Consider the following 27,882-nt stretch of genomic DNA (forward strand, 5'->3'; position numbering starts at 1 on the left):
TTAAAATCGTCCCGAAATGTTTCCATCCCGGGAGGAGTGTTGCGCGTTGGTCGATTTATTATTTATCAATGATAGTAGTAGTAGCACACGTTCTACAAAATTAGCTTTAGACGCGACGCACGTGATTGAGCTGATTACTTAAATAACCTAGGTCAAAGCTCTATTGTAAGATTGGCGGCGAGCGTGCTCCTAGCGGGTGGAAGGGGAATTGTACTTAATCTTTCGCGTCACCATGACGATCTACAAGAAAACGGATTTGTGTGAATTCTGTTCGTCGTGGTTGGTTACCCTTTCCTTAACTCCCATGTGCGCATTATTGTGGTTGTCATCGATATCGATCATTACTATATAAATACATCTTATCAAAAGCTTAGTCAATCAATGGGAGAGATTCTGGCCACTCTGCGCGCTACTGAGATTCTGCGCCCGGCCCAACAGGTCTCGCCATTGCGCCATCGTGGCTGGCGTGGCACGCTTATTAGAGAGAGAAAAACAATAAAATAATAAAAAAAACATGTACAGTCTCCAGGGCACACCAGACAGAGAGGTACTTTGCGAGTTAGGTCGTCGTGTAGAACTGGTGGCCCATAGTTATTTGCCCGGCTGGCTCCCCTGGCCTGGCCCTCAAATGCCTTGGAATACTTTCTCCCTCACAGACGGCTGCTTTCCGATGGTCGTACGCTGACTATGTTGCGATGCCCATTGGCGGTATGGCCGTTCGCGTGCGGCGACGGCAGATAATCGTCCGGCTGGAAGGTGTTGTTTTCGTGGCCCATCTCGACGTGGTTCGCGTGGCTGGTCGGATCGTGCCCGATGGTGGCGGCCGTCTCCTCCGGCTTCGGTCCGTCCATGAAGAACATCGTGATGAAGAACAGTACCGTGCTGATGCCGTAGAAGCCGGCGTAGAAGAACATGACCGAGCCGCGGTAACCGATCGCCTTCGCCAGCGGATCGACCAGGATCGGCAGGTTGCCACCGATGTTGTTCATCACGAACAGGAACACACCGATCGTGGTCGATCGGACCTGCAGTGGGACGATCTCCACCAGCACGGCAAACACAATACCGAACCACATCTCGGCTGCAAGATAACAGAGAGAGAGAGAGAGTTAGTTACCATGGAAACGCGGACGCTTTTGCAGGGCTCACTCACCGAAGAAGTAGCTGATTCCGAGCGTGATCATCGCCCACAGTGGCTCGAAATAGACCGAACCGAACGCGAACGGCGTGGCCAGCAGCTGGCTGATCGCCAAACAGGCCACCCGGGACCGGATGCCCATCTTGGCGACAACCTTGTCCGACACGATGCCTCCAACCACCACGCCGATGCTGCCGATACCGATCGTCACGGCGAACAGCCACCAGCCGAGATCGACATCCGGGAAGTAGATGTTGTAGTACAGATCGGCGTTGTACGCGAAGGTCATGCCGCCCGAGTGGCGGATCGAGGCGGCAAGCACCAGCAGCAGAACGCGCGGCTGCAGCAGCACCTTCACCAGGTTAATCTTTGCCTTGCCCGCGGCATCTTCGCCAATACTTTGACGCTCCGGTTCGCGCAGGGTCGTGCCGGTCAGCACGGCCATGATGAGTGCTAGCACACCCGTACCATAGTAGCACACACGCCAGCCCTAAGCGAGAGAGAGAGAGATGGGTTCAATTAGACACAAGTCCAGCAAGTACAGCGGAACGCCTTCACTTACCAGTCCACCGATGTCCAGCTTGGTGATGTAACGGCCGACCGGGAACGCGATGCCGTATCCGCCGTAGATGCCCCAGTTAAAGATGGCCATCACCAGGGCCCGCTTGCTCTCGGGGAAGATGTCGGACATGATGCCGGTGGCGAGCGGATTGCAGCCGGCCTCGCCCGCTGCCATCACCATCCGCAGCAGTATCAGATGCCAGTACTCCTTCACCGTACCCTGCAGCAGGATGGCCACGGCAAACACGAGCGTGCACACGAACAGCATCCGCACGCGGTTGTACCGATCGGCGGCCACGCCCAGCACGACGCCCATCACCGTAAACACGGCAATAAAGCTCGGCCCGGCCAGCAGCTGATATTCCAGCCCGAGCCCATTGTAGTTCCACTCGCAGTAGACTGTGCCGTTGATGTGCTGCTGATGGCATCTGTCGTACAGGCAAAGTAGACCGTTTCATAAAGCACTCATGCGTCGTGTTGCCATAGAGAAAGCGAGAGAGAGCGAGAGAGAGCTACTTACTCGTGTTCGATGATAAACTCCGCGCACTGGGCCGGCAGCTCGTGGCGCAGGAAGTCGGTATGGTTCTGCTGGCAGGCCTGATCACCGTAGTCCAGCTCGATGGCGGTCGCTTTCGAGGTGACGCCGATCAGGTAGTGGCCCAGCTCGCCGGCAATGTAACCGATCGTCAGCACCGCCAGCACGTACGGTTTGTACAGGAAGCTTAGCTTCTCCATCATTGAGGACTGCATTTTTGGTTGCTTTTTGGGCGGGAGCTATGGAGATCGGAACGGAAAAAACGGAGCCGCACAACGGCAGGCGGTGGAGTGTGTTAGTGGGTCAAGTAACCTTTGTTGAAGCAGTGCGATCGCTGCCCGCACCCGTGTGACCCGACTGTGACTGTGAAGTGACAATGGCCCTCGTGTGTTCTCATCAGTGTGTTAGTGCGGAGAAGGAGCTTCCAGGCGTTTACAACCGTTTGGTTCGGTTTCGTAAAGGATGCTGCCCTCACTCGAAAGGCCTTTTGGCGGAAGAATGGAAAAAAACTGCGGTTGTAATTTTTCATTACAGTGTTCGAGGGTAATCATCAGTTGTCTGAACATTCAATTTACCCACACATCCATTTATGGCCAGTAGAGTAATTAATAGATCTATAATTGTTCGGTACGATCATCAATCACTTCGACCGCGCTCGACACGAGGGATCATAGAAAATAGGGTCAGTGCTTTTTCCCCCCAGAAGTTTTAAAATGACGTCATCGCAGTGACCAATAAGGCGTAAGATTATGCAACGCAAGAATGTAATTCCGAGGATGATCTAGCTGTCGCGAATCTGCATATTTGAATGATGCTTGCGCCAGACGGGTGATGCCTCGACACGTTCCCGTCCGTCAGTCACGAACAAAGCAGGCACAGGAGAACTAATAAACCCGTGCGACGGTTAAGTGCCCAGTGGCAGACTGGTCGTGATTGATGATTTATGGATGAGATGCAGTTTTTGATTGTTGTGTGATTAAATAATAGGATAGCGGCGCGTGTGGCTCGCGTACGATCGTTTTGTTTCCTTTGCCCCTCGTTCGATCATTGCTCTTCTTGTTGTGGCAGTGAATGTGGTGTAACTTGAATAATGTAAACTATATTTATTTAATTACGGTTAACGGTGAACAGCGAGTGCCGTCAGAGAGACGGATGTGTACTTTACACCGTTTTTATTTTATTACCCCTGTGTTGTTTTTGTTGACAGAGGAATTAATGTCCCCAAATGACTTTAGATATTCAGTAAAAGGTTCCCGTATGAGATAGTGCTAGGCCTTGAACTTGAAGATCTCTGCTGAACCTCTGGAACTCTGGACTCCTATCTGCTGGATGAATATCGTTTGGGATTGTTTTTAGCATGACATATGAGCTCGCTAATGGATTCTATATCGACTTTCGGTTGCTTCTGGTGCTATTTTCAAAAGCCCACTCTAACTCTCTCATATCTACTACCATAATTGACATCCTTTCCGGAAATACAACCCACCGTAACATTGTGTCCCCAGTCGCAAACACGCACGATCGACATACGATACCACCTGTGCCCCCAGAGTGTACGTATCATAACGTACGGGTTTGCCAAGATCAAGGTAACCATCGACTCTCCGAGACACTCAACGGTGTGGCGTGTCCAGCGGAGTTTGCTGGACGTGAACGTTCTTGCTGCATTGTTGGATTTTTGCTATTCCGTCCCATTTCCTGTCACTGGTAAGCTGGCTTTGCGCCCGTGCCTGTTTGTGTGTGTTACTAGCGCAAAAATGAAACAAAATGACAATAATCCTTTCACTTTCAGCACCACCCTCTCGACGGGCCGTAGTGTAGTTGCAGCTTAAAAGTTTGGCGAAGCGATAAAAGGGGGCGCCTACCCGTCAGACAAGATAGAATTGACACACCGTCCACGTATCACCATGGTAACAAGGGCAGAGCAAGCGGCGGGTCCACAACGATGTGTGCTGCTACCTGTTGGTTGGATCGGCATACTTTACCATCGAATCTGGCCAGGTGTGTGCAACGGCAAATGCGGAGACAGTCAGGTTGGTAACAGGTAGGGAAGGAGCACGGAAGAATGCAGTTTGTGTTGGTGCTGGAATTGTTAGAGCAGGATATTTCCGGGTTCTGGCGATCAACACGGATTGCTCGAAATTTAATGAGCTTAAGAAAAGGTGTCATGTTTAAAGTGGATTTCATTTCGGAGAGTCAACAACACTCTTTAGTAGAGAGTTGTCCATGAACCGGAATAATCGCTATAATGCGAGGTGTTGCCTTCCTCGTCAACACATTCATAAACCGTGTGCTTTAGTGGATCGTACTAAATTCTCGGCTTAGTGTCTTAAAGCAGCTGTGCGACGATAAAACATAGTTTTACGAACTTGTTTAGATCATTCAAGACTGCTTCTACTACTCAACTCGTAGCGAAAGAGATGCTAAACACTACCCATTAATTATTCAACCACTCGATTGACTCTAAGTACCTTGCCTCTACTAACCCGCGCGCTAAACTGCAGCCACGATTCTGACACCTGTTCCAGCAAACTAGACCCTTGGGTGTTCGGAGTTAATTGCTTGATCCGTTCCGGAGGTTGATTGACTTGCTCACAGCGCTTACCGTGTAGCACATACCTTGGAAGAATTATTCATCAGGCTTCTCTCAGGTTCCGATATCGTGAACTGGGCTCGGCATATGTCTCTCCCCCTCTGGACACGGATATGATATTTTCATACGTTTCGCATCGTGCGAAAAGATGTTGGGATTCCGCCAACGCATATCCATGCAGGAGATGTGGGGGTGAGCTGGAGAGCAGTGGAAGTCGAGCGGATTACACCGAAGCGTTTACATTTTCAAGTTCAAGTTCGAATGCCACTTAAGTGGAACTCTCGACCAGGTGGTTGCAAGTTGCTACAGTTTAATCATCAATAAACGCCGACCGAGGCAATTCCAGCAGTTGGAACACCAGGAGCGTAAGTAAATAGAACCGATAACAAACATTTTTCTTTATTTTTCAAAAATATTACGCATACATAGAAGAATATTCTATGACTTTCGTTGATTTCCACCATATAGTTGTGGAAATTGATTGCAATTTCGATTGATATCGGTGCGTTTGCCTTTACATTTCATTTATAAATGCTATTGCCGGTGGCAACTTTTGTCGCTATGCGGAACTGCTACCGATCATCGATTGGAATGGCAATATGAAGCGAGATTGTTGTCAGTCGCATTTAATTGATGAAATGCATAGAAAAAAAAGTGCGTTAATGAATGAATTGCCTTGCCATGCTAGTGCATTAGATAATTGAATCATTTTCTGTAGTGAATGTGAATTTATGCGTCCGTAACAGTGTGACATTTGCTATATTGAGCAGGAAGTATTTGATTTCCTGGTGCGAAATATCACACTTTTTGTGTCGTTAAAACAAAGTTATGGACAGACGTTTGCTCATATCCTTCAATTAAACGCGATAAAAGCTGTTAGATAAATAGTGTGTAGATAAAAGCTTGTAGAATACATAATGTAATATATTTCAATGAGTTCAGATGTTTTGAATGATACTCTTGTGTTTAGAGATTAGTAGTTAAATCATATTACACTATGTGATCTCGTCTGATCTTGTGATTTTGAAAATATAAAAAAAAGATGTCTGGAACCATCCTTTAAGACAACATAACAAGTTATTGCAGCCTCTAAAACAGATAGAAGCGCCATCTAATTATGGCAACTTTTAATGGTGACGGGTTCCCCTTTCCATCCTTGAAATCAATTATCCCAGAGCTGACAGACAGAGCTCGTAAAAAATAGACGATCGCCCTTAAAAGATTCGCGTCCATCATGCGCCGTTTGGAACGAAACATTTTAATGATCGTCCGCCTCCAGTGGAGCTTTTTTAACTGCTTCGCGCTTCTTCTCCACGGCGCGAGATGAAATTGAAAGCCAGCGAGAAGCTTCAGCTTCACTCATCTGCGATGTATTCTTCTGTACGCACTCGAAAGGGATCCGCCGTGCGTGCTGAGCTGCGAGCTTGGATTACGATCGAAAACCATTTTTTGTTTCACATTTCATGTAGCTGCCACGGTCTGCGTTGTGTTTTAGCGCTTCATTAAAGACCGCAACGATGGAGGTTTGGTTGGGGTTTTTTGTGTGTGCTTTTTCTCACTCAATTCCTTCTTCCTCACTGGACGGTTACCAACCATGGCGCAAGTTCAAGGTAAAATCGATGATAAATTGTGGTCGCCCGGTCGTCATACGCACTTCGCTCTTTCCTGCTCGAGGAATGACAAAATGGCTAGTTTATGGGGCTAAAATTTGAAATCAAACGGAACCTCGCATTCATCCCATTCAATCTAAGTTGTGCGATCGTGATCGTGCGATGTGGGCCTCGTTGTTCCTCGTTAGCAGGCGCTAGTTGATCGCCATTTTGAGGAATATTTCCGTAGTTTTTGTCAGGTATTCTAACAGAGGATGCAATGCCCCCAAACAGCTACCGGGAAGATAAATTATCCGTCAATGAGTTAAACAACAATCATCGAGTTGAATTATTAGATCATCTGATGGCACATTTCAAGCGGAAAGGAATTTTTGAAAACAAACATCCTTGATCTTGCCCGGGTTCACAGACGACAGTATGAGCTCATCGTAAAATTTAACACATTTGTTGATTACAAGAAACACTGTCCAACATTTCGTGATCGAGCCCGCTCATCTTAAGCACGCGCTGGGCTTTTATTGTGCACAAGCTGTCGTTGTGGGTTTTAGGCTGTCCTCTTTTCGTTGTGCTCATAAATTCCAGCCCTCCAAGGTCTTGTCTCGTACTGGATCCATAGTTCATGGTGGCCAATTGAGAGCGGATACGAAATGCTCTGTCTGCTTTGTTTGTGTTTGATTGGTCGTCGCGATTGCAAGCAGTAAGTCGTAATAAACGGGATCCATTTCACGGCGGAGAACAAAATTCATGCTAAACCCGATCATAAAATGCGATCTGCGTGCCGTGTTGTTTCAAAAGAACGGCACACACACACACACTCTCGGTGCGGAGATGATAAATGGTTCCGGCGTGCCAGTACCAGTACGTCGGATCAGACGGCCGATCGTTTGCCGATCGTGGTGGTATGCCCAAGCAGCCCAACCGGAACGCCGATGCCGATAGCATAAGAGAAGTGGGTTAAGACACCGTTTCCATGCAGGCGGAAATTAATTATGAATATTATTAGGTCTCTCGTTGACCTTTGCCAGCGGAAAGGTGCAAACCCAGCAACATGCATGGGCAGTAGAGTTCCACCCAGTGCGGTGACAATCTTGGCATCAACAAGCTGCTATTAATGGGTCGATATTGAAGCAAGCATGATATTATGGTGGATTAGCAGCCTGTTGCTTAGTCTTAATCCATAATTGACAGTTTTACACGCATACTTGAACCGGCAAACGTACCGCGCGCCATCCTTGACTTTACGATCGGTACGATTAGTGGCCTCGATTTTCGATGGTGTGAATTTCACACGATCCGTTCCGTCGGCTAGTTCCGTTCGTGCATACTGCCATTGAAACCCGAAAAAAGCAACAGTGCACACCGGGGGAGGGGAAGTTGCGTGGGTGAGTGAACGCGCGTACGATTAACGCGGAACTGCGTGCGCACAAGGTCTTTGGCGCGGAATTTTCAAACCTAACATTGACAATAGCACCTTGCCGCGCAAAAACAAAACAAAACACATCAATAAAACATTGTAAGAAGCAAAAAACAACGAGAGCAAAAAACGATCCACTGGTACCGTACCACAAAAATGTAATTTAAATTACCGCTTATGGTATGGATCTGGTCGATCGAGCCAATCGAGTCGATCGTAGGTACAAATCTATTCTGTTGATTCAATTATGAGTTGCAGCCCTGTTTGGATTTGAGTACAGTAATGAGGGAGGATTTTTTCACACTTTAAAGCGGTTAATGCATGATCGTTAGAGTGTCGTTTGGTGGTATACTTTTTTGCCCCAAACATCGTCCTTCCACACTTTGACTTTGGGTTTTCTGTGTGGTTCTTTGCTGTGAATTCGCCACACAATTCCATGTTCTTGACTTTGAGGCACATGATATTATGATTTTTTCCCTACACAGACAGGGAAATTAAAGACGCAGAACGCACAGAACACACGATCACAGGATGAGGTAAGCACAAAGTCAGAACGACCACAAAGAACGTGATGTAAGAGCCCTTTCCTGCCCTTAGGGGAGTGCCGGAGAAGATGGGAATCACCGGCGGGGCAGTGATTGAGTCCGAAATAATTGCAGATAATTGCCGACATTCACCTTTGGGAAGTTGAGGAAGTTTCACTCGGGAGTAGGAAGGCGCACGGTTGGGTTGGAGCTCGCTCCAGCTCTAGTCCTGCCTGCTGTTTAGAGTACGCTTCACAAAAAAATCGCGCAGAGATCACCGCGAAAAGCGCACGGTACACTTTTGCCTAGTGGCTAAGCTGCTTCTCTTCACTTGTAGGGAGAGAAATTCTCAGCACTGTTTCTTCTTCACTGTTGTTCTACACACCACCACAATTGGGGCGAGCTAGGCTCTAGCACTCGATCACTGGACACTGGTATGGCGCACTGTTCTGTCACGATACACTGTCGAGCTCGATCGAGAGAACCTCTCCGGCTCTGGTGGTAGACACTGTCTATCGAGTTTCGCTGCTCGTCCGCTTCCAACCGTACACGAGAACCGTCTCCGGCGCGATTCGGACTCGAAATAAGCTTGCGGTGGCTCCGAGCGCGCCAATATAAGTCAGGAATGACGAGACGCGTACGATTCGCGTAGCACCGCAAGCCGCACATACGCGAGGGCTTCGTGCGCGTTGGTGCGAAAGAGGTGGAAGAGAGAGAGAGAGTGAGAGAAGGAGGAGCACTCGCTATGTTCGAGGTAACCAGCCGCCGCGGTAAGGTAACCAGTTCTGAAGGCGCCCATAAGGTGGCAACTGGTGGCAGGGTAAGCGAACCGTCCGAGGCAATGGCTCTGGGTCTTTGCTGGGGCCACACGGCAGGATTGGGGACCCTGGCATGCACTGGCCCAACGACAACTGCCGAGCTCTCGGGAGTGTTCTTGGGATGGTTTGTTCTTTTCGCTGGCTCACCAGTTGACCCTGGAGCATAAAGTTCTGGAAAGCAGATCTATTCTGGTTCGGATGGAATTCCCTGGGATGGTGGTGTTAGTTCTTGGATGGGGCGCACAATCAGGTTCGCCGAACGGGAAGGCAATTGCAGCTGGCAAAACAAAATCGTCTAGCAACCAACCGGGTGGAAACGGGTAGTAATTGGCCCCTCTCGTTTTGTTTTTGCCTTGCTCTCACACCCCACGGAGCAGACGGGAGGATATTGGAAAACAACATATATCGCTATACAGCGGAAGCGCACTGTTACTTGCATTCTGTTCTTGGGTTGGTGGTTGCCAGCGTGCCAACCATGCTCCCCCCGAAGCGATCGTCATAGCAACCGCGTCAGAACGGTGCGTACACACTTCACTGCACCACCGTTGATTTGTTTTGTTGATAGTTTTTGAGCGGAAAAATCAATTACCTGTGTCTCGTCGTCTAGTTGCCGGTGACGCCAAACGACACCACCGTTTGCCATATTTCTGTTGTTGCCCAGGGCGAGCTGTGTTTGACTTTCTAGATTGTCGAGGTGTGCTGGTGTGCTGTGCTACCCGCTCGCTGTATCCCATTCACACGAAAGACACGAAGACGCACTTGGTGAGGAATACCTGCGTGTAATATGGAAGCGTTTGATGTGATTAGAATCCATCCTATTACCCGGCCGGGCATGGCAAACGCGTCTGTTGACATTATGTAGACATTATGTTGTGTGTGGTTAGGACCGCGAAACCAGGGGTCGGTCGGCTCAGGGTAATCGATCATACTGCAAGCAGATAGGCACACGCCGGGGAGAGGTACCGAAATGTTGCCATGGTCTCATCTGTTGCTATCGTCGAGCCGGTGTGCTAATTGCATAAGTTAATGAGGGTGCTTCGAAGGTTGTGGTAAGGCCTTCCATGAGGGAAAAACGGGTTCACGCTTGAAATAGACATTTTCACGCACCGATAGGTTCACCTATCCCTTTTCCGGCGCTAACAACAGAACCCAAAACGCACCAGAACCCTAATCACTTATTACCGCCGGTTGGGTCTTCATTGGCTTCTTTGGATGGGTGCCATTTCGTCACTTTGGCACTGTCGACTAGCGGCTAATAATCTAATTTGGAACTGAAATGGTCTGCATTCTGTACAGGTGACAAAAATAGTAATTGATCTCCTGCAGCTTATTAACTCTTGGCGACATTCACATTAACAACAGTTTTCCAGTAATGTGTACCTTCATCTTCGTGACTGGTTGGTTGCACAACGAAACGCAAATAGAATCTCACACAAAGGTGGTACGCATTCATTTCAGAAACTTCCACCGCGACCACAGTTTCGCGTGCAGGAATGATCGATGATCGACATCATTGCCGTGGTTGACTTGTTTTCCTGGATCTGCTGAATCGCGTGCGTGCCTGCGTCTGTTTATTTGTGGGCCGGGCCCTGTGTTACCCCAAAACCAGTTAGCCTGTCCACCGACGCTGTTCCTAATTTGGTTTAATCTCGGTGTCTCTCCATCGCTCATAGTTCATAATGCCGAGCGCGTTTTGAGACGGAGGCGCAAGGCGCGACAGTACATTGAAGTTATTTATACACTCATGATAGATTTCCGACCGATGTGCTTGCTACCGGTTGGCGAGTAACCATGTCTTGGAGTGGTGGTTCGGGATGTTTCAGCAACTTTGTGCTAAAAGCCATGCCCAAGATCCAGCCATGCCGGTAAAACAAAAAGCCCTGTTCCAGTCCTCTTCGAACCATGAGTTATCCAGATGTTTCAAGGTCTCTTCCCGGCGGATGTCAGCTAGCTAGCAGCAGGAGAACGAACGCGGTCATTGGACGTTTGCTCCACATGCTCACACACACATGTTGCTTCAGCGGAGATCAGAAGGCAACCAGATCTACGTTGATTCGTGACTGTGTGTCCCCTCATGCAATCAGATCCTCAATCCCAAGCACCGAGGTATCTTCTCAGGGATTACCCTAAGCATCCGCAGGGAGACACAAACACACGGCCAAGTTCAATGATGCGAAGCTGATTGGCATCATTTGGAACGTGAATGTGAGGCCCGGTCGATCCGCCTTCCCAACCTTCCCAACGGTCGTCACACACACGGTCAAGTTCAATGCAACGGTGAGGCTTACTTCATCAGCCGCTCGTCAGCAAGTAGTCGCAAGAAGTTGCGCACATAAGAGAGGAGAGGAAAAAAAACGCCCAACCCAACCCAACCCCGCGTGCATGATGCTTGTTTTGGGGTGGTTGGGGTCATTTCGTAGCTACTCGCAACTTTCGCTATCCGGTGGCTGTGGTACGGTTCAGTTCAAACCGGTTCTAGTCGGTGCGGCGCGCTTTTGGGGCGGGTGGGTTTTCCATCTGTCTTCACGTTGCCACGGGTATTCGACCCCGGACGCGTAGGGTGTGCGCCAGAATGGAAGGAAATCCCACGAAGACGGCCCAGGCACGGTGAGCAATATCGAAACGCTAATTTCGGTTGTCCACAGAGGGGTTGGTGACGGGGAATTTGATCCACTTCCTGGTGGTTTAACGACAGTGTCAACTTTGGGTTTTTTCAATGTTTTGATTTGGGAGATCATGGAACCAGTTCTTCAGCTCCCTTACACCGCTTTGATGAGTAATATGGTAAGCGAACAGATGTAAACAGGAGATCATCAACGAAACAAACGCTTATTCTTACGCTTCAGAAATTGAATGTGCCTTAGACACTTCAAATTTGTATTTTATGCAAGCACAGGTCTTAATGTCGGACACGATACGACTTAGCATCGTTAAAACTCGCTCACTGAGGAGAGGCGAGGCCGAAGGAAAATGTCGTTTGTTAGCAGCATTAAACATTCCTCGTACTCGTGTACCCCATTGGCCATTGGCGGTCCAAAGTGATTGGAATCCACCCCCGGCCGCTGCACCCGGTGCAACCTTGGTCCCAAAGCGTCAGCGCCGGGCCGTAAATTAATACCCTCCGACAGCACAGGCGGTGGCCGGTGAACGGGTGCGACAGTTTTAAAGCGCTCTGCATGTGCTTTGCATGAGTGCCGGGAGCTGACCCTATAGCAAAGCGTTTGAAGAAATCACAAGTGAGTTGCCGAATTGTATGTGCAACAAGTGCATCGATCTCATGGACGTCGGCGCAAGTCCTTCGGGCGTCTGTTCGAATTTGTCTCTCACACTCGCCATTCGCCGATACGTTTTATCGCAACCACAAGGCGAAGCTTTTGTTTCCCATCAGTCGCGATCGGCGCAACCAGAGCATTGGCTCGTTCTAGGTGACCTTTTCGGGAGTTGCTGTGGGCTGTTCTTGGGTTGCAATCGCCACCGTGTTCGTGACAAAAGGACAACAACAAAAAATGGCACACCATCGGGCAGGCCGGTCGGTGGTGAACGGGTGTCTAGGTCCCCACGAACCATTGCAGCCTTCTCGATTCGGTAGAACAAATCACACAAACACAGGTGTCGCTACAACGGATCCGCCGGGAACCGCATGGGGAATTGGGGTGGGACTCACGATTCCGTTGCGCAAAGTGTTGCACACGTTGCGCGCGTGTAACAAAGCTTACAAAAACCTGCGACAGCGAGAAGGTGGAAGGGTCAATAGCGAAGGGTCAGTAGGTTTTTATTGGTGTGGCGTTGTGTGGTGTGGCTTGGTGGCGTATGTGTGAAGTTTGCATACAAAAACAAGGAACGTAGGCTTAGTTGAACGATCGAGGAAAGGTTATTGGAACGGTTGGCCAGATGGTGATTGCAAGGAGAACACCAGCAGGAAGTTTGCAGGATCTGTGAACTTGATCTAGAAACACGCGCACGGGACGAAGGACCTTACGATAAGAACTTGGACGGAAAGGGAAAGGCGGCATAAAGTCGCACGAACACACACGGGTTTTGGTGAATGTAATCGTCATTGGAGCGTTGCATTGTAATGAAACGCTATAGTGGGTCTCATTAATTAAGTCAAAATTAAGGTTTCTGCTGGATATGGTCGAGCATTCCTCACTAATTCGCTACCTATTAGGCACTACGATTACAAAATTCTAATCCGACGGGTAAGGGAATACGAGTAATCGTTGAAAGAATCGCGTTTGTGTAATACTGCCGCCACCATATATCCCACGCCAGTATAATGTCGATCTTACAAATGCACATATCGAATCAGCGATCGTGAGTGTGGGACTGCTGGCAAAGCTGGGACCGAATGGCGTTGAGCATGTAGATTAGCACAAACGGTGGTAGAGATTTGTATAATTCCACACGCACCTGTTCGTTCAGTTGCCAAGACACCTGATGGAGGGATTTGTATGTACCAACAGTACGAACAGTTTTGCCTGGAAACAGGCTACAGGTTCTGGCAGTATTCTAGTATTCTACACTGTGTCGCCGGCATATTCTTGCCGCAATAGAGGTACATTCCTTTCCAGGGGATTGGTAATGGAGCTACATGCAGTAATAACCCGCCCCAGACATTGCAGTCGTGACGGTGGCCATCTGGAGATGCGGTAATTAAATTCTAATGCACACTCAATGTGTGAAGGGAGCGCACTGGACCAGCTGCTGAAGTTAATCAATAATATCTCACTGTGTGTGAGCTGGATGAATGATTGATTGAGTAGCGTAGTATAAAAACCGTCCATAGATATAATTCCTGATGTTAAGTAAACAGTCTACAGTAAACATTTTTACTGTCAATTTTATTGTATTGACACGTTCTGTAGCAATTGGAACACATTTCCTATTTAAAATACGTTCAATTCGTGACGGAACGCAGCTCCGTCGCAGGTATAATTCAATTAAACGATTGTTGTCCAAAATGTGATGTTGCTGTAGATCGTCAATAACTCCACGATTTATGCAGGCATATCCTCTAATGTGGAACGAATGCGCATTCGATACGTTACGCACGCCGGGGGTTTCGGTTTCGGCAGTCACCTGAAGAGTGAAACCGGATTGTTCGGGGCAAAGAATTTGCTCACAAATTATTTACGTCAATTTCTCGTTTCTTCCTAGCACGCCACTACTAGCTCGTGCAAAACCAATCGAAAACCAAACCCGCGGCGAAGAGACGGCAGAGAACAGAACAATTCGCTATTCGCAGAGCTTGGCACGAGTTACGGCAGACTCAGCAGGACTGGGGGCTAGTAGTGGGTATTGATCGATAGCTTTTAGCGACGACGACGCGAACCTCCTCTTGCGGACAAGACATTAGAATCGGTTTGCGTTGTTCTCCAGATACTCCAGAGTGTTTCGTTCTGATGGGACACAATGTTTAGGGCACACTGTGTGTGGAGCTTTGATGAAGCACTGAGCTTGAGTCCCGGGAGAAACCTGTCATTAAAGTCATCACAATAGCAGAGCTCAGCAAAGACCCGCCAAACCGACGATCCGGCCGACCGGTTGGACTCCACACCAACGCCCTGAAAAAGGGTAATGAGTTTCCTATGGCGAAGAAGACCTGCTTGGTGGTGAGGTCGCATTTTTCTCTGTTGGCTTCATTGTTGCTTCCTCACTTGTTGGCCGTTGATTCGGCGGCACCTTCCTCCCTCACAACACTCACACATCAAGGGCTCGAAACGAATCCGCTGAGGTCGTACGATAATGAACCAGCAAAATTAGAGCCAACCGACCCAATAAACCGGTTGGTAATGAAATAGTTTCCGTTGGGGGTTGGGTTGGAGCTCCGACCGATGAGGGGGGGGGGGGAGTGAAGTGTTGCGGTTGAGGTTTTTTTTTTTACTTCGAGAATCGGCACCTCATTGTAAGATGAAGCGCGTTGGTGTGGTTGGTGTTGTGATTTCAATGTCTGGCCGATGGATTAATGAGTACGGGATTAGAGCACTTTGGAGACTACAAAATGGTGTCATTAGGGTGCGTTGGACGGTGGAGGACACAGGTAGCATGCAAATGAGTGCTTTTGCTTTCGTTCATATCGTGTCCAATCGTTCCTTGATAGGTTGATTGTGCTATGAAGTGATAATTATGATTTGTGCGTGCAATATTCTCATTAATCGTAATGAACGGGCGATGGATCTCGACCATCGTATTCCTATTGGAAGTATTACATCACAGCCAGACGTGTTGAGGGACAGTTGAGGCATGAGGAACCGTTTGTGTTTTTTTTCCTCTGCCCAATGCTGACGCTTAATTTATAACGGTTGACTGGTACATTGAACGTAAACATTGCGCGAAACGCGGTAAACAGAAACAGGAAGCACATGGACCCAAGACTAGGCCGCGTCAAAGCTAAGCTACACAGCTTCCGACTTTTACGCTTATTTGTGTTTACGCTCTTTTGCGAATTCTGTTTTTCATACGCGAAACGCATACGCACGAAGGCCACCGCTAGCAACCGATGTTCGAGTTGGCATTACAATTTTCCACTTCATCAAACTCGACCCGCTTCCGAAGCGCGATGCAAAACAGACGGTTACAGTGGGTTGCCAAAGCTGCCGGATGCTGGAAAATCAATAACTTTGTTTATGAGTTTTGTTACGGTAGAGTGATGCACGAGGAAACACGTTATGTCACGGTTATGATGCTCTTATCAGTCTTTGTGATCTCGGGGTGATAACAGTAAAGCACCATCTTGCCGTAGATTGCGCACACATTTCTTCCCCGTATGGACGAGAAGGACCTTCGAGAAGATCCGTCCTCCAACGGGAAGGTGAAGCGCATCAATCGGAACGAACGAACAGAGCTAGTTGGGGAAATTATGGAAATTGTTTCTCGAATCGATTAAAGATTTAAATTTAATTTAAGTGAGCTTTGAGTGGTGCTCTTGCGCGTCGATAACACGGTGAAGGATAGCTTTCGATTGTCTGAACCGTGTCATGATTTCAGATTTGAATAATGACTCCACCGCGGCGAACTAACTCGAGGGCGTGCTTTGGCATGCCGTCCGTTCTTGGTCTCGTTTTGGAGGGGTTGTATGCGTTATATTTTTATATTCCGAGCTTGATCTTGCCGTGTCGATGCTACTCCCAAACGATGATAATCATTTTTAATCTACGATATTTTGGGCTCTCGGCCCAAGAATCTAGCACAAGGCTGAGGGCGGTACGTGGTCTGTCTTGTGGGCCTTTTGGGCTGACGTCATTCCGCGGCGTCGTGGAGTTTCGGGTGTAGCAGAATAATCTGTCATTCACTTTGGATAATTAAGTTTGAGTTGATGTTTTAGCAAGATTGCTGCCAGGATGTGTTTTAGCTGACGGTGATACATGTGTGTTTAAGTGTTTATACAAATATCATAACAATAGTAAGCAATTATATGGAAGGATTTTTCTTAAACTGGTGGAAAATAAGAGCGTCAGTTTTTGAACCAATACTTTCGATAACATCCTAACGGACGTGGAAGCTACTACCGCTTATCGTCCTGCCGGCAAAAGCTACACTCGGCGTAAAAGCTTCTCCAACACAAACGCAAGAAGCGATGGATGCGCATGTCCGTTGCTAGCAGCTGTCAAAATGTGTTGCAATCTGTCAGCAACGAGGGAAGGCAAAGGAAGGCACGATGATAGACAGCATCACTCTCTCTCACACACATACACATAAAAGGACACCAATTCTCCCTAGTGGAGTGGATCCATGGCATCTTTGTCTTGATCGGTGCTCGATGTGTGTGTGTGTGTGTGTTTGCGGATACATAGACGGACCACAGTGCCTGGGAATGGCAGGAAAATCCCGCCAACGAGTCTCGTCGCTGCCGTAGCAACAGCATCCATCGTTCATGTAGGAGTGAGACGACGTTCCCCAAAGGAGCCGAGGGGATTTTGTGAAGTAGTGCAGGCGACGAACGACATAAGTATGTGTGTGTGCGATACTGCACTGTACGCGTAGTATGTTTATGAAGGATGGTGCAATGTACAATGTTCCGCCAGTGTCACAGTATCCTTCGGCCTGTCTAGGAGCTGGTACAGCGTCGCTCCATACAACCTGTCATCACTCAGGGAAAACACGCTGCAATAAAAAAGGAACTGATTGTACGTCGAAAAATGGAAAGGAACAGGATTTGGTTGTGAAAAAAGACACAAAGGACGGAAGTGTATGCTGCGGTGTTCGATGGAATAGGAAAATCGAAGCTGTGAACCTCCTGCTGGGAAATCAGGTTGTCCGCAAAGTGTGTTGAGTATCGTCGTGTGCGTGCGTGCGAGAGTTGTTTGTTCATTGCTTTCTTATCGTTCCGTTGTGACTCACAAAAGTGTACAAATATAGTAAGAAAACGCAATCTTTTGACGCTCAACCAGCTGTAAAAGTTAACAAAACCAGTGTGTAGTGCGTTTCTTCCACGGGCCGGGGGGAGTACAGTGAATAGATCAAAGTGGTCGTGTCGCATTGTCAAGGATACTGCGACTCTGCATCGTACGCAGCTGGTGGCACAAAAGGGCTGTGACGGGGAATGACAGTGTAGCGGAAAAGCGGGAGTCTGTGGCTGCCATCCTGCGTCGTACGAGTGTACCCAGGCTCGCGTACACTAAAATGAATACGGATACCATTGCATGCATAGGTGTGTAAGGATGTTTTTTCTTTTTTTGTTCCTAAGAAAACGGGGATATTTCTCTTTCTCTATGTGTGTTTGTGTCCTCGCAGTTGCGGTTTGAGTACAATCGGGCAGAAATTGGGACGAAATGAAAACACCCCAGAGAAGAAAGAGGAGATTGGAAGTGGTTTTTGTTCAATTTTCATGGTATTATTCTTTGCGTTGTTATCAATCGATTAATTTCATCGTTTATATTATCCCACCAAAAACAAACCTCGCTTATTGAAAAGTCCCCTCTGGGAGACTATTCTGCTGCAGGTCAGTTAATCTTGATTAACCTCACTCTAAAGAAATACAATGACAAATTCGCAATTCGTTTTGCGGACTTGATTAGTTGTTTAACAATTCATACCCTTTGCTTCGCCGCCACATCGCAAGTGATTGAATGGAGCAATCTTATCCCCCTCCAACCAAGTGCCAATTCCGTGATACTGTCCGCTCAAGTTGGAGAGCTTGTACGGTTTACATCCCATCCCAAGCGCCTTCTTCCCAGTCGTCCCAGACAACGGAATATAAAAGACAGTGTATCCTCACCCGGTCGGACGCCATTTGTAAGTAATGCAATTTGGATGTCTTGCTGTCGGAGTACACACTGGCAGGAGGCCGGCCGTGTGGCTCTAGAGTTTCTACCTTCCAGTACGAAATTGGCCCTCTCGGTTCGCTGGGAAATTGATTATTCATGTCTAGCTGACGGTTGTTGATGGGAGGGGGAGGTTGGGAGGGGAAATGTTGGGATCCGGACCCGGTAGGCGAATAGTGGGCAGAGTGTAAACTCAAAAACTAATGATACTGTCTAGTGAATCTGTAGAAAGGTCGTCCATTTGTTACGTCTCACTTCACCCGCACAGAGAGCGCGACCATGAAGTTGAAGGTTTGAATTTGATTTTAATAATTCACAATAATTGCGCAAAGATTTATGGGCTTCGTGCCTAAAGAAGTGTGGAACTCATTTTGGCAGAAAAACGGAAAAATACAATCAAAACTTTCAAACAACTTTTCGGACAGACAAATTTGTCCGATTTACTAGAGCTTTAGTTAACATTGGGGTGCTAGCGTGTCGTTTTCTGGAAAGCCGGGCATTGTTTGTACTTCCAGTAAATGATCTTTGACGGTGGGAACACTACGTGACTTTTTTGGTTTCTCAGTTTGCCAACCCTTAGGGGTGTTCCAGTTTTTAATTCCCGATAATTTCAATTCTTGCATGTTGTTGCTTACAACAGGCAAAGAGGGTTTTTTGTACAAGAGCAACAGCAGACGGTAAACTAACCCCCTTTTACCCTTCTTTTTAATCTTTTAAGAAGAAAACATGCTTGTCGATAGCAGCACCCGAAACGAGCTCAAAGCCAAATGGTCGATAACTTAGAACGACCTTTAGCGGAGTTTGATGTTTCCAGCTCTACCCCGGGGGCTAATCATGTCCTCGGTGAAACGTTCCCAACAAGCTGCCATCTTTCATACTCCATTCTAAAGAAGGAAGGAACAAACAACTTTCCAGCACTTTTGAATTATTTGTAGAATGTTCGAGGGAATCGCGCTGTAAGTAAAAGTTTTGCCTGTACCAAAAAACAACACCAAAGTGAGAATTATGTTCACTTTTAATATTGAACATTATTCCCATTAAAGCCCTGCCCGTGCTTTCTCGTGCGGGCATCTGGCGCCTATTGATTGCTGCACAACACCAAGCATAATCCCCTTCGTACTTAGTGGCACGTCTTCGGGAGCAAACGGCTCAAAGTTTCCTCGAATCACATTGTTCTAAGTTTAACGCCTCTCGAGCTGAAGCATTCTAATTAGATTACTTCCGCACGCGATATCGTTCGCTTCGACAACGGTCTTTACGGTGCGAAAAACTGCCAACGATGGAGAATGGATGTTAGCATTTCCGAGAAGACCCGGTCTCGGGCTGAAGAGCAGCTAACATGAGCTCCCGGAGGCGACTTTTGCACCCGGCGACCTTAAATGCGGCGACCAGCTGGGAGGAGATAGGAAGCTGGAACACCACTTTCCACGAATCTGCGCCTTATTGGCTGGTTTCTTGAGTTGTACGTTGGCTTGATTGAACGCTAACAGTGTCGTTGGAGGTGCTTTGTTTGTTGTTTATCGAAAATAAATTGCGTTTAAAGTCCTTGCTTAAACACGGTTTGCGTGAGTTGCGTTTTGCAATTCAATGGGAGATTCACTTGTATGCATAAATGATTGCCCTTTCGCCCCCCAAAATGTATTCTCCAACTCATTAGCTCTTCTTATAGAGTGAATTGAAAGCAAACACTTTTCAGATCATAGGACGAGGGTTCATCTACCAAGGCAATGGTCGAATTAAGTGATTCTCAATCCGGAACATTTCCACCATTAAAAATTGCAAAACTCACCATCCATTACTCATCCCAACCAATTCAATTATTGAAATGGAAGTGTGTTTTAATTACCTTGCTTATTTTTCATTAAACCAAAGTGGATGATATCAAAGGGATTATGCCTAAGATATCACGGCACCGACGGGCATGACGAACCACTGTTGACACAGCTTGATATCATACATCACTACCAAAAGCAATGTTTTATGAAAATCAATGCACAACACACTTCCTTCTGGGTTACGATAAGATTCTGCCAACTGAGTGGCTGCGAATGTAGTGGATTAAGAAGACACTGTTAATTAGCCTGCAAACACAGTTCAACGCATATCAGACATATATCATTGCAGCAGCGTGGGCACTACACGTTGACGTCTTTGCAAATATGGCAATGATCTAAAGTGGTGATTTAAGTGAAAAGAATTTCAAGAATTGTGTGTGTGTGCGAATTTTCCATCCCACTCTGATGGAACGCTCGTTGCGCGGGTGGTAATTTGCATAGCAGAATGTGACTGTGCGAACCAACCATTCACCTAAGACCGATTCATGGTATCGCATGGAGAATGGTGTTGTCGACTTTCTTTGGGTGTCTACAGTCGGTCGCCGGCCTTATCCGGCGGATGTTCAAGCAACGACGATAGTCAATGACCCACTGTGCACGTAAGTGTGTACGAGTCAGTGTACTTGCACTTGCTCTGCTTGTCGCACCATTAAGTGGAATAATTGACGTGTGAAAAGCTGTTTAGCTACAATACCGCAGAACGTTGAACTGGCGTTGAATGCAGCGTGTGCTGTTGCGGCAATCATTCGTTAAAGACTAGGCGTCTCCATGGACGACCGGGCTGCTCCATAATCCTGCCTGCCCTGAGGCTTGAGGTTCTTCCACGGATTACTAAGACAATTGCGGTACGAAGCACGAAACGTGATCAAGCTTTGGTAGCGAAACGTTTCTTCTGGAACACAAACACGGCGACACAATCGTACTTTCCAGAAAATTGTCTCCCACGGAAAATGTGTACACGGGGACGTATTTGGAAGCGTGTTGAGATATTTGCAAATAAATTACGCTCACGTGGGCGGGCGCACCAGGAAAAATAAACAACCGCACACCAACCGGTGGAAAGGATGGTAAAATTTGTGGCCGTTGTTATTGACATTACATCTCCATGCACAAACACACACACACATACACCGGAGAAACATTCCCGCGTTCCCCAAACTCTTTGCTTCGTACGACGTTGGCACGTGGCTGGGGCGGTCCGTATTTCATTTAGCGTGCGCGATGATTTGCATGAATGTGAATTGTTGGCGGCTTATGCAAAAATAGAAAAATGGAACAGATGCCTACCGAGAGCCTGGCTCGTAGGAGTTGCTAGAAAAAGGATCTCATATTTATTGGTTCATGAAAATGACAGATTTCTTTCGCCCGCGTCACAGCGTCGTCGTGCTGTTATGATACTGGTGGACAAAATGGAGCGCCTTTCATTGTGTGCCTGATGCTGATGCTTTATGTTATGTTAGGCTCTTTGTGTCCTTTTTATTAGGTAGGTAGGTTAACGTAAACAACGTATCATTTGCCCGTTTGCCCGCAACAAAACAATAGCAGGCTCCCAAGGAAGAACATTTGGTGTGTGTGTGTGTTGAAGAAATGCAACTGATCTCTTACAGTAGGGCGATGAAAATAATGCCTTCAAGCGGAGTATTACATTACTGAATGCCTTCGTTGGAGGTTGCCGATGTGGGTGTACTCGTTGGACTGCCAAATCCTACACCAAACACCAAACCCGAACCACACGATGCTAAAGACAGCCATCCCAAACCATCCAAGCAATCAACGCGCCACGCCGGATGTGCTCTGATGTTGCCAGGGTGATTAAAAAACTTTCGCCCGGACGTGGGAGGAGAGCTGTGCTAGACGGGGAGATGACATTTCACAACCGGGCCTGTCACACGCTCGCTGCCAGCTGCCTAATACCTGTTGTTCCGCAGTTCCGCAAGCAGCAGGGAAAACTTTGCACCCGGAAACACTTGCCGGGCTTTGTGAGGCAGCTGGAGCAGTTCGTTTCCATGGCGCTAGCTTTGGCTGTCTTCTCTAGTGCTGTGTGTTAAACAGTGCCGCTGCCACACGTAAATTCATTGAATCTTGGCATGGTTGATGCTTGTGCAAGTGCATTTTGCATGAGACATTATGGAACGGAAGGAACATTCTGGAACCGATTCTGGCACGACCGACAATAATAACGTTCAACAGAATGATGCTGTGGCTACCAATTTCAGGGTCAGCCGTATCCGTAATGGGACTCTCCCGCAGCCGGCAGTGTTGGATGGTGGTGCACACTACGATGCTCTGTGGTGGCTATTTCTGGGAACGCGCTGAATTCAATTATTGAGCATCATCGGCCTACGGTAAAATAGCTCCACATGTTTCGAGGAACGGGCACATTATATTTCCCATTTTAAGAACAACTTTAGCTGGAAGCATCCATTGCAACGGTTAGAGAGAAAATTGAGTTTCAGCGAGAAAATGCTCTGATTTACTTGCACAGTGCTGCAGTGTTGTCGAGGAACTACCGAAGCCACAAACTGTTTTATATTCTCGGGAACTAAATCGGGTAAACACACCGTGTTCCGTTGTGGTAGGAGTGGAATGGAGTGGGCCCGCTGATTGCGTTTTGTTTTCTAGGTGTATCATTTTCCAATGGAATTCCAATTTCATTTCAGCGTCGCTAGAACCAGAGTCCTGTTTGTGGACAAGCTCATTGCTCATTGCTCATGGCTGATTTGTAAGCTGCGTTGTTTCCATGGAAACGCCATGTGCAAATCTGTCAATCTGTAGACATCAAAATTATGATTAATTTAATCTTTCTCTCTTTCTCATTCCCTTCCTTTCCACAGCAAAGGAGCTGTAACTAGCGAACGTGTGTGCGTGTGTGTCAAGCTGTAACGATGAGTGCTCCCAACAGCGCATTATAGCATTTGCAACAGTGCACGTACAGTACTTGAGACAACAGCTCAATCGACACAGTCCAACAGGTTGCAGAAGACAGTGAACAGTCGTGCTGCGTGCGATAAGATGGGCAGCTTGCCAAACTTGAGTGATCTTTCGACCGAAAAGCTGGAAAGGCGTCTGGAAGAGCGGGAACGCATCCTTGCCCGGGACCGCATCATTGAGCGTGACTTTGGCCGGGAGAAGGAATCGATTCGAACGCTGGAACGACCCGTCTTTATCCATAAGCAAAACGTGCGTAGTTACAACCATTCCGAAGTGAGTCTGGGGCAAGATTATGATTCTTTTCCCTCCTTTTGATTCTACAGATTGCAGCAGCGAAAAGTATCTTTCAGCAGAAATGTCCGCCCGGCTCGAGGAAGGTGATGCGAACGCGAAGCTCTGGACAGGCGCATCACATTTGGGACGACCCGATCATAGATGTAAGTAGTATGGCAGCCCAGCTTCTGTCGGGACATTCCGACAGCAATTGAAGCACTCTTTTCCATTGCAGCAATACTTAAATAACTACTCGCCGGCCTCGAACCGCAGCCATCGGATCTCGGTTGGGCCAACGTTTCCCGCCACCTACCAGTTCCAGTCGTCTTCGCTCGGCAACCGACATCGGCGCGACTCGGTCAACAGTTCCATCGGCGCGACGTCCGTGCGCAAGTTGCTGACGGTGCAGAACCGAAGCTACGGCTGTCGACACAAGATCCCGTCGCACGTCCGCTCGAAGATGACGAAGAACTTTATCCTGGTGGCGGTGGCGCACGGTTTCATGTGTACCGCGCTGATACCGCTCATCGTGCTGCAGGGTGCTAACTCCACCTGGTTCCAGCAGGAATCGTGGCTGGCCGCCGGTCCGGACGTTGGGTCGGGCCTGCTAAGCCTGTGCTGTGCCGTGACGGCCGGCATGAGCCTGATGACGACCAAGCTGGTGCAGCGCTTCGGGTACTCCATCGTACTGGCGGCCAGCTACGGCGCTCTGTGTCTGTTTCTGGCCGCTCACATCTACCCGGTGCTGTTGGCCCTGGTGCCCGCATACCTGCTGCTCGGCATGTTTCTCGGCCCTTCCGTCATCTGCAAGCAAGCGCTGCTGGTGTCGATGGCGGGCAAGCTGAGCTGTTCGCAGCCCGAATGTGGAGGAACCAGCACGGCCGGTGCCAACGCGGACAGCTACGACGATCATCGGTTGATATGCAGTAGGCAGGAGCAGGTTCGTCGCCTGGGACGTTGGTTCCGAGCGGCGGGAGACTTTGGCATCATTGTCGGCACCATCGTGGCTGCGTTTGTGCTGACGTGTGCCTCCGGATCGAACCGGATTGGCTGTTACTACATCACGAGTCTCGCTCCGCCGGTCCCAAATGCGGCACTCACGGGAACACTGAACGGAACGATGGCAACGTACAATGGATCGCACACCGACCAGCCCGCGGACGGTGGATTGCCACTGTACCGAGACATGCTTATGTCACTGCCCGAAGCGACGGAACAGCAACCAACCGACACGCCAAAAATCCCAACGACCGCAACAACCACAACAACGACAACGACCACAACGACTGAGAGCACAAAACTCACCAAACCCACACCTTCGATGCCGACACTACGCGAAACGATGTACTTTCTGTACAACATCCGGTTGCCCGATCCGACCGGCAACGGTGACGAAGGGTTCCATCCGGCAAGCACATCGACCGGTCCACCGGGTGGTGCCGGGAGTGGCGAGGATCCGGCGGGCCAGTTGATGGACCGGTTTCCGTACAGCATGTTCCAGACGAACGACTACGGCGAGCGCATCTGTGGCTCCCATCTGTGCCCGGTGTGGGACAGGAACGTGCCGATCAACAGCAGCGCGCTGGAGAATCAGCTCAAGCTGCGGGGCTACACGGGTGCGACACCGCTGATGGGCATCTATCTCGTGTTCGGGGTGCTGGCGTTCACGGTGACCGCGTTCACGACGGACATTGAGTTCAACGTGAAGTTTGATTCGATTCGGCGCATGTCCGACACGCTGCTGTTTGCCGGACCGCTCGCGTACTTCGTCGGCACCGAGCAGGCGTACATGATGGCCGACTTTATGAAGGTGAGAAGATGATACGGGTGTGTGCGGCCAGTCGGCAGGATCGTTCTTATCGTTGTCTTGTGACTTTTTTTCATTTTAGGCCTTTGTTGCCTGCGAACTAGGACCGAACAGTGTGGCGGGCGTGCTGATCGGTATGGGTGTGATGCAGCTGATTGCCGCCTGTACCCTGAGCATGCTGCTGAGACACACCAAGCGCGTTGTAGTGATCGGTAGGTATTGTGCAGGACCCCTGCGTCTCCTCACACAATGGACGAGTGTCCGTTTTACATTTGCGCTCTGCTTTGTTCACAGTTGCTGGCTTCATGTTTCACGCCTGTCTGCTGCTGGTTCTGCTGCGCTGGAAGCCTTCCAGGGATGATAGTGCCGTGCTGTACGTCATACCGGCAGCGTGGGGCGTTTGCAATGCCGTCTGGGAGACACTGCTGTTTGCGCTGACTACGCTCACCCATCCGAACAAGTTCGCCGAAGTGACCTCTCCGCTGCAGGCACTGCGGTTCCTCGGGCTGGCCGTCACGTTTGCCGGCCACGGGGTGCTTTGCGAGGCGCCGAAAATCATCATCCTCGCGATACTGCTCGTCATCTCGGTCATACCGTACACCATGCTCGAGCTGAAGCTGGAAAACCAGCGCAAAGCGCTAAAGCTCAGCTTGTGACGACTGTGTGCGCACGATTACTAATGTTTGGTGAAGCAAAAGCACTACTGAGGCTCCTGGGAGAGGGGCGGAGAAGGGCGGGAGATCGATCTGCGGGACATGGTAGTGCTTTGCTGGCCCACAACTGTGCGAACACGAGGTAGCTTATGGAGCCATTGCTTCTCCCGGTAATCGTTGCCTGACTTCGCGTCGTACTTGCGTGTATTGGACATTGCGTGAGGGACATGTGATGTGTGGTCGTGAAAAACACCCGGAGGATCCTCGATCCTCCCACCAAACAGAGTTAACACGTACTTACGGTCTTTAACCCATTGCCTTGGAAATTTGGTGGAAATAGACACAGTGGACAAGACATTGTTGGCCGTTCGGGGAGGGGGAACCGCGTGCACAGTAGTGCCGATCAAAAGGACTCTCTGTCTCTCGCACTCTCTCTCTCTATCTGAAATATCTGTTCGGATGATTTAATGTGATCCTCATGCCCCCTCCTTTGCTCTGGAGCTGTATTAGCTAACTGTTAGCCTTCCAGCGTAGTGTAGAGATGTTTTGCTCTCGTTGTTCTCCTGTTCCAAAGCGACCGGCTACACACTTAGAGAAATCGTTGATTGCAGAGACATTGCAGAAGAAATAGCGGGAATTCCTGGACCCATCGAATCTTTTAATGTTGCTGGAATTATGAACACGGAAAGCTCTGTGTGTGTGAGTGTGGGGGAGATTTCTCTTCAAATGTTCAATCACACCTTCACCACAAACGAACCGTTGTGTAATTACAATAGTGTTTCCGCACGGCCATCTCATCGTTGTGGCCCTATTAGACTAGCGTCCCATCGTTTTAACATCTTTCTCATGCCAAAGAATTACGGAACGGAGCGTTTGAATGTGGACCGTAGAGCGGTGGAGATTGAAATTGCTAAACCATAAAAAAGTATCACACGCTGCAGGGAAGTTTTTGAAAACGGAAGTGCTTATTGTAGCGGCTGCTCGATTGATGTTCTGACTGTGTGCCAATTTTCAACGAAACAAACAGAATCACATATACTTAGATGGGATAGGAGGAGTGCGTGTAGGAAATTTATACATATACTCTTAATGGCAAACATAGGCATGCATGTATATGCAACACACTTTAGGCGAAATTGCACAACAAATTACAATGCCAAACTCAAGCAGCTTCGCGCGGGTGCGGTTGTGGAGAGCACATTACAGTAGAAGCGCTGCAGTGCACTTATAGTAGTAGCTAGTAGTAGTGGTGACCAGTATTAGCCCGCTGGTGTAGTGCTGGAGTAGTGCTGGGAAATCAATCAAACGCTGGCTTATTTCATTGAGCCCGGGAAATTAGCCTCGATAAACTAGCAAGATCAGCAGCAGCAGCTCGCTTGTAACACGTTGTCAAATGGGGCATGTGTGCGATGTTGGGTACTACTAGACGCAGACTAAGATATCCTACAAACAAATAAGCAGTGCCAAAACCCGTGCCGTTTCGTGCAGAGCGTGACACATTCCAATCACTTTATTGTTGGCCAAACAGTGCGTAGAAAAAAAGGTAGATAAAAAAGGAAATATCAAAAAAGGACGATCGGTAAAAGTGTTCCAAATATCAATCAAACCCTTGGGCATAACTACTCAATAGTGCCACAATCACATCACATGTAGCCTCCCCGGAAGTCACCAGAACGCTTCGTATTACTCCCCATGGATCAGGTAGCGATGGTTTGTAGTCCCTCTTTGTACTCAACGGCGTCCAGTGTGTCTGAGTGTGTGTGAGTGTGTTGGTGTGTGTGTGTGTGGTTGTCTGCATGTGCCCACGTCGGTAATGTTTAGTGCCATTTGATGCAAATCATTGTCAAAAAAAAGCCAAACAGTATCCTATACACACATTAACATGAATAAAGTCGAAAAGATAATCTATATATACATACGTAAACAG

General features: G+C 48.4%; 3 protein-coding genes across 4 annotated transcripts in view; 2 read left to right on the top strand and 1 right to left on the bottom strand.

The window, feature by feature from the left end:
- On the bottom strand, window positions 1-8,970 carry LOC1281842 (uncharacterized). The gene is made up of 5 exons (XM_321808.6): window positions 8,529-8,970; window positions 2,220-2,473; window positions 1,701-2,127; window positions 1,154-1,628; window positions 1-1,081 (listed from the first exon to the last, which is right to left on the bottom strand). Exons 2-5 carry the CDS (start codon window positions 2,447-2,449, stop codon window positions 651-653), a joined length of 1,563 nt encoding a protein of 520 aa, XP_321808.4. The 5' UTR covers window positions 2,450-2,473; window positions 8,529-8,970; the 3' UTR covers window positions 1-650.
- Window positions 1-27,882, top strand: part of LOC5667527 (uncharacterized) — a 123,672-nt gene that overhangs the window by 31,810 nt on the left and 63,980 nt on the right. The window lies entirely within an intron of this gene.
- Window positions 4,006-27,879, top strand: LOC1281841 (uncharacterized). 2 transcript variants are annotated; one of them, XM_061649301.1, is made up of 6 exons: window positions 4,006-4,267; window positions 23,126-23,471; window positions 23,546-23,659; window positions 23,731-25,305; window positions 25,385-25,514; window positions 25,597-27,879. In XM_061649301.1, the coding sequence occupies exons 2-6, from the start codon at window positions 23,304-23,306 to the stop codon at window positions 25,956-25,958; spliced, it is 2,349 nt and encodes a 782-aa protein (XP_061505285.1). In that variant the 5' UTR covers window positions 4,006-4,267; window positions 23,126-23,303; the 3' UTR covers window positions 25,959-27,879. The 2 variants fall into 2 exon arrangements, with proteins under 2 accessions (XP_061505285.1, XP_061505284.1); XM_061649300.1 differs by lacking the exon at window positions 4,006-4,267 and adding an exon at window positions 16,970-17,843.

This window comes from Anopheles gambiae, chromosome 2 (genome assembly GCF_943734735.2).
Source record: "Anopheles gambiae chromosome 2, idAnoGambNW_F1_1, whole genome shotgun sequence".
In the NCBI taxonomy this organism is placed as follows: Eukaryota; Metazoa; Arthropoda; class Insecta; order Diptera; family Culicidae; genus Anopheles; species Anopheles gambiae.

Excerpts from the sequence above, each read along its gene's own strand:
- LOC1281841 (XM_061649301.1), top strand. The coding sequence starts at position 23,304 with ATGGGCAGCTTGCCAAACTTGAGTGATCTTTCGACCGAAAAGCTGGAA. Across the intron at positions 23,472-23,545 it reads TCTTTATCCATAAGCAAAAC|ATTGCAGCAGCGAAAAGTAT; the intron begins GTGCGTAGTTAC and ends TTGATTCTACAG. Across the intron at positions 25,515-25,596 it reads CAAGCGCGTTGTAGTGATCG|TTGCTGGCTTCATGTTTCAC; the intron begins GTAGGTATTGTG and ends CTTTGTTCACAG.
- LOC1281842 (XM_321808.6), bottom strand. The coding sequence starts at position 2,449 with ATGCAGTCCTCAATGATGGAGAAGCTAAGCTTCCTGTACAAACCGTAC. Across the intron at positions 2,128-2,219 it reads GAGTTTATCATCGAACACGA|ATGCCATCAGCAGCACATCA; the intron begins GTAAGTAGCTCT and ends CCTGTACGACAG. Across the intron at positions 1,629-1,700 it reads AGCTGGACATCGGTGGACTG|GGCTGGCGTGTGTGCTACTA; the intron begins GTAAGTGAAGGC and ends TCTCTCGCTTAG.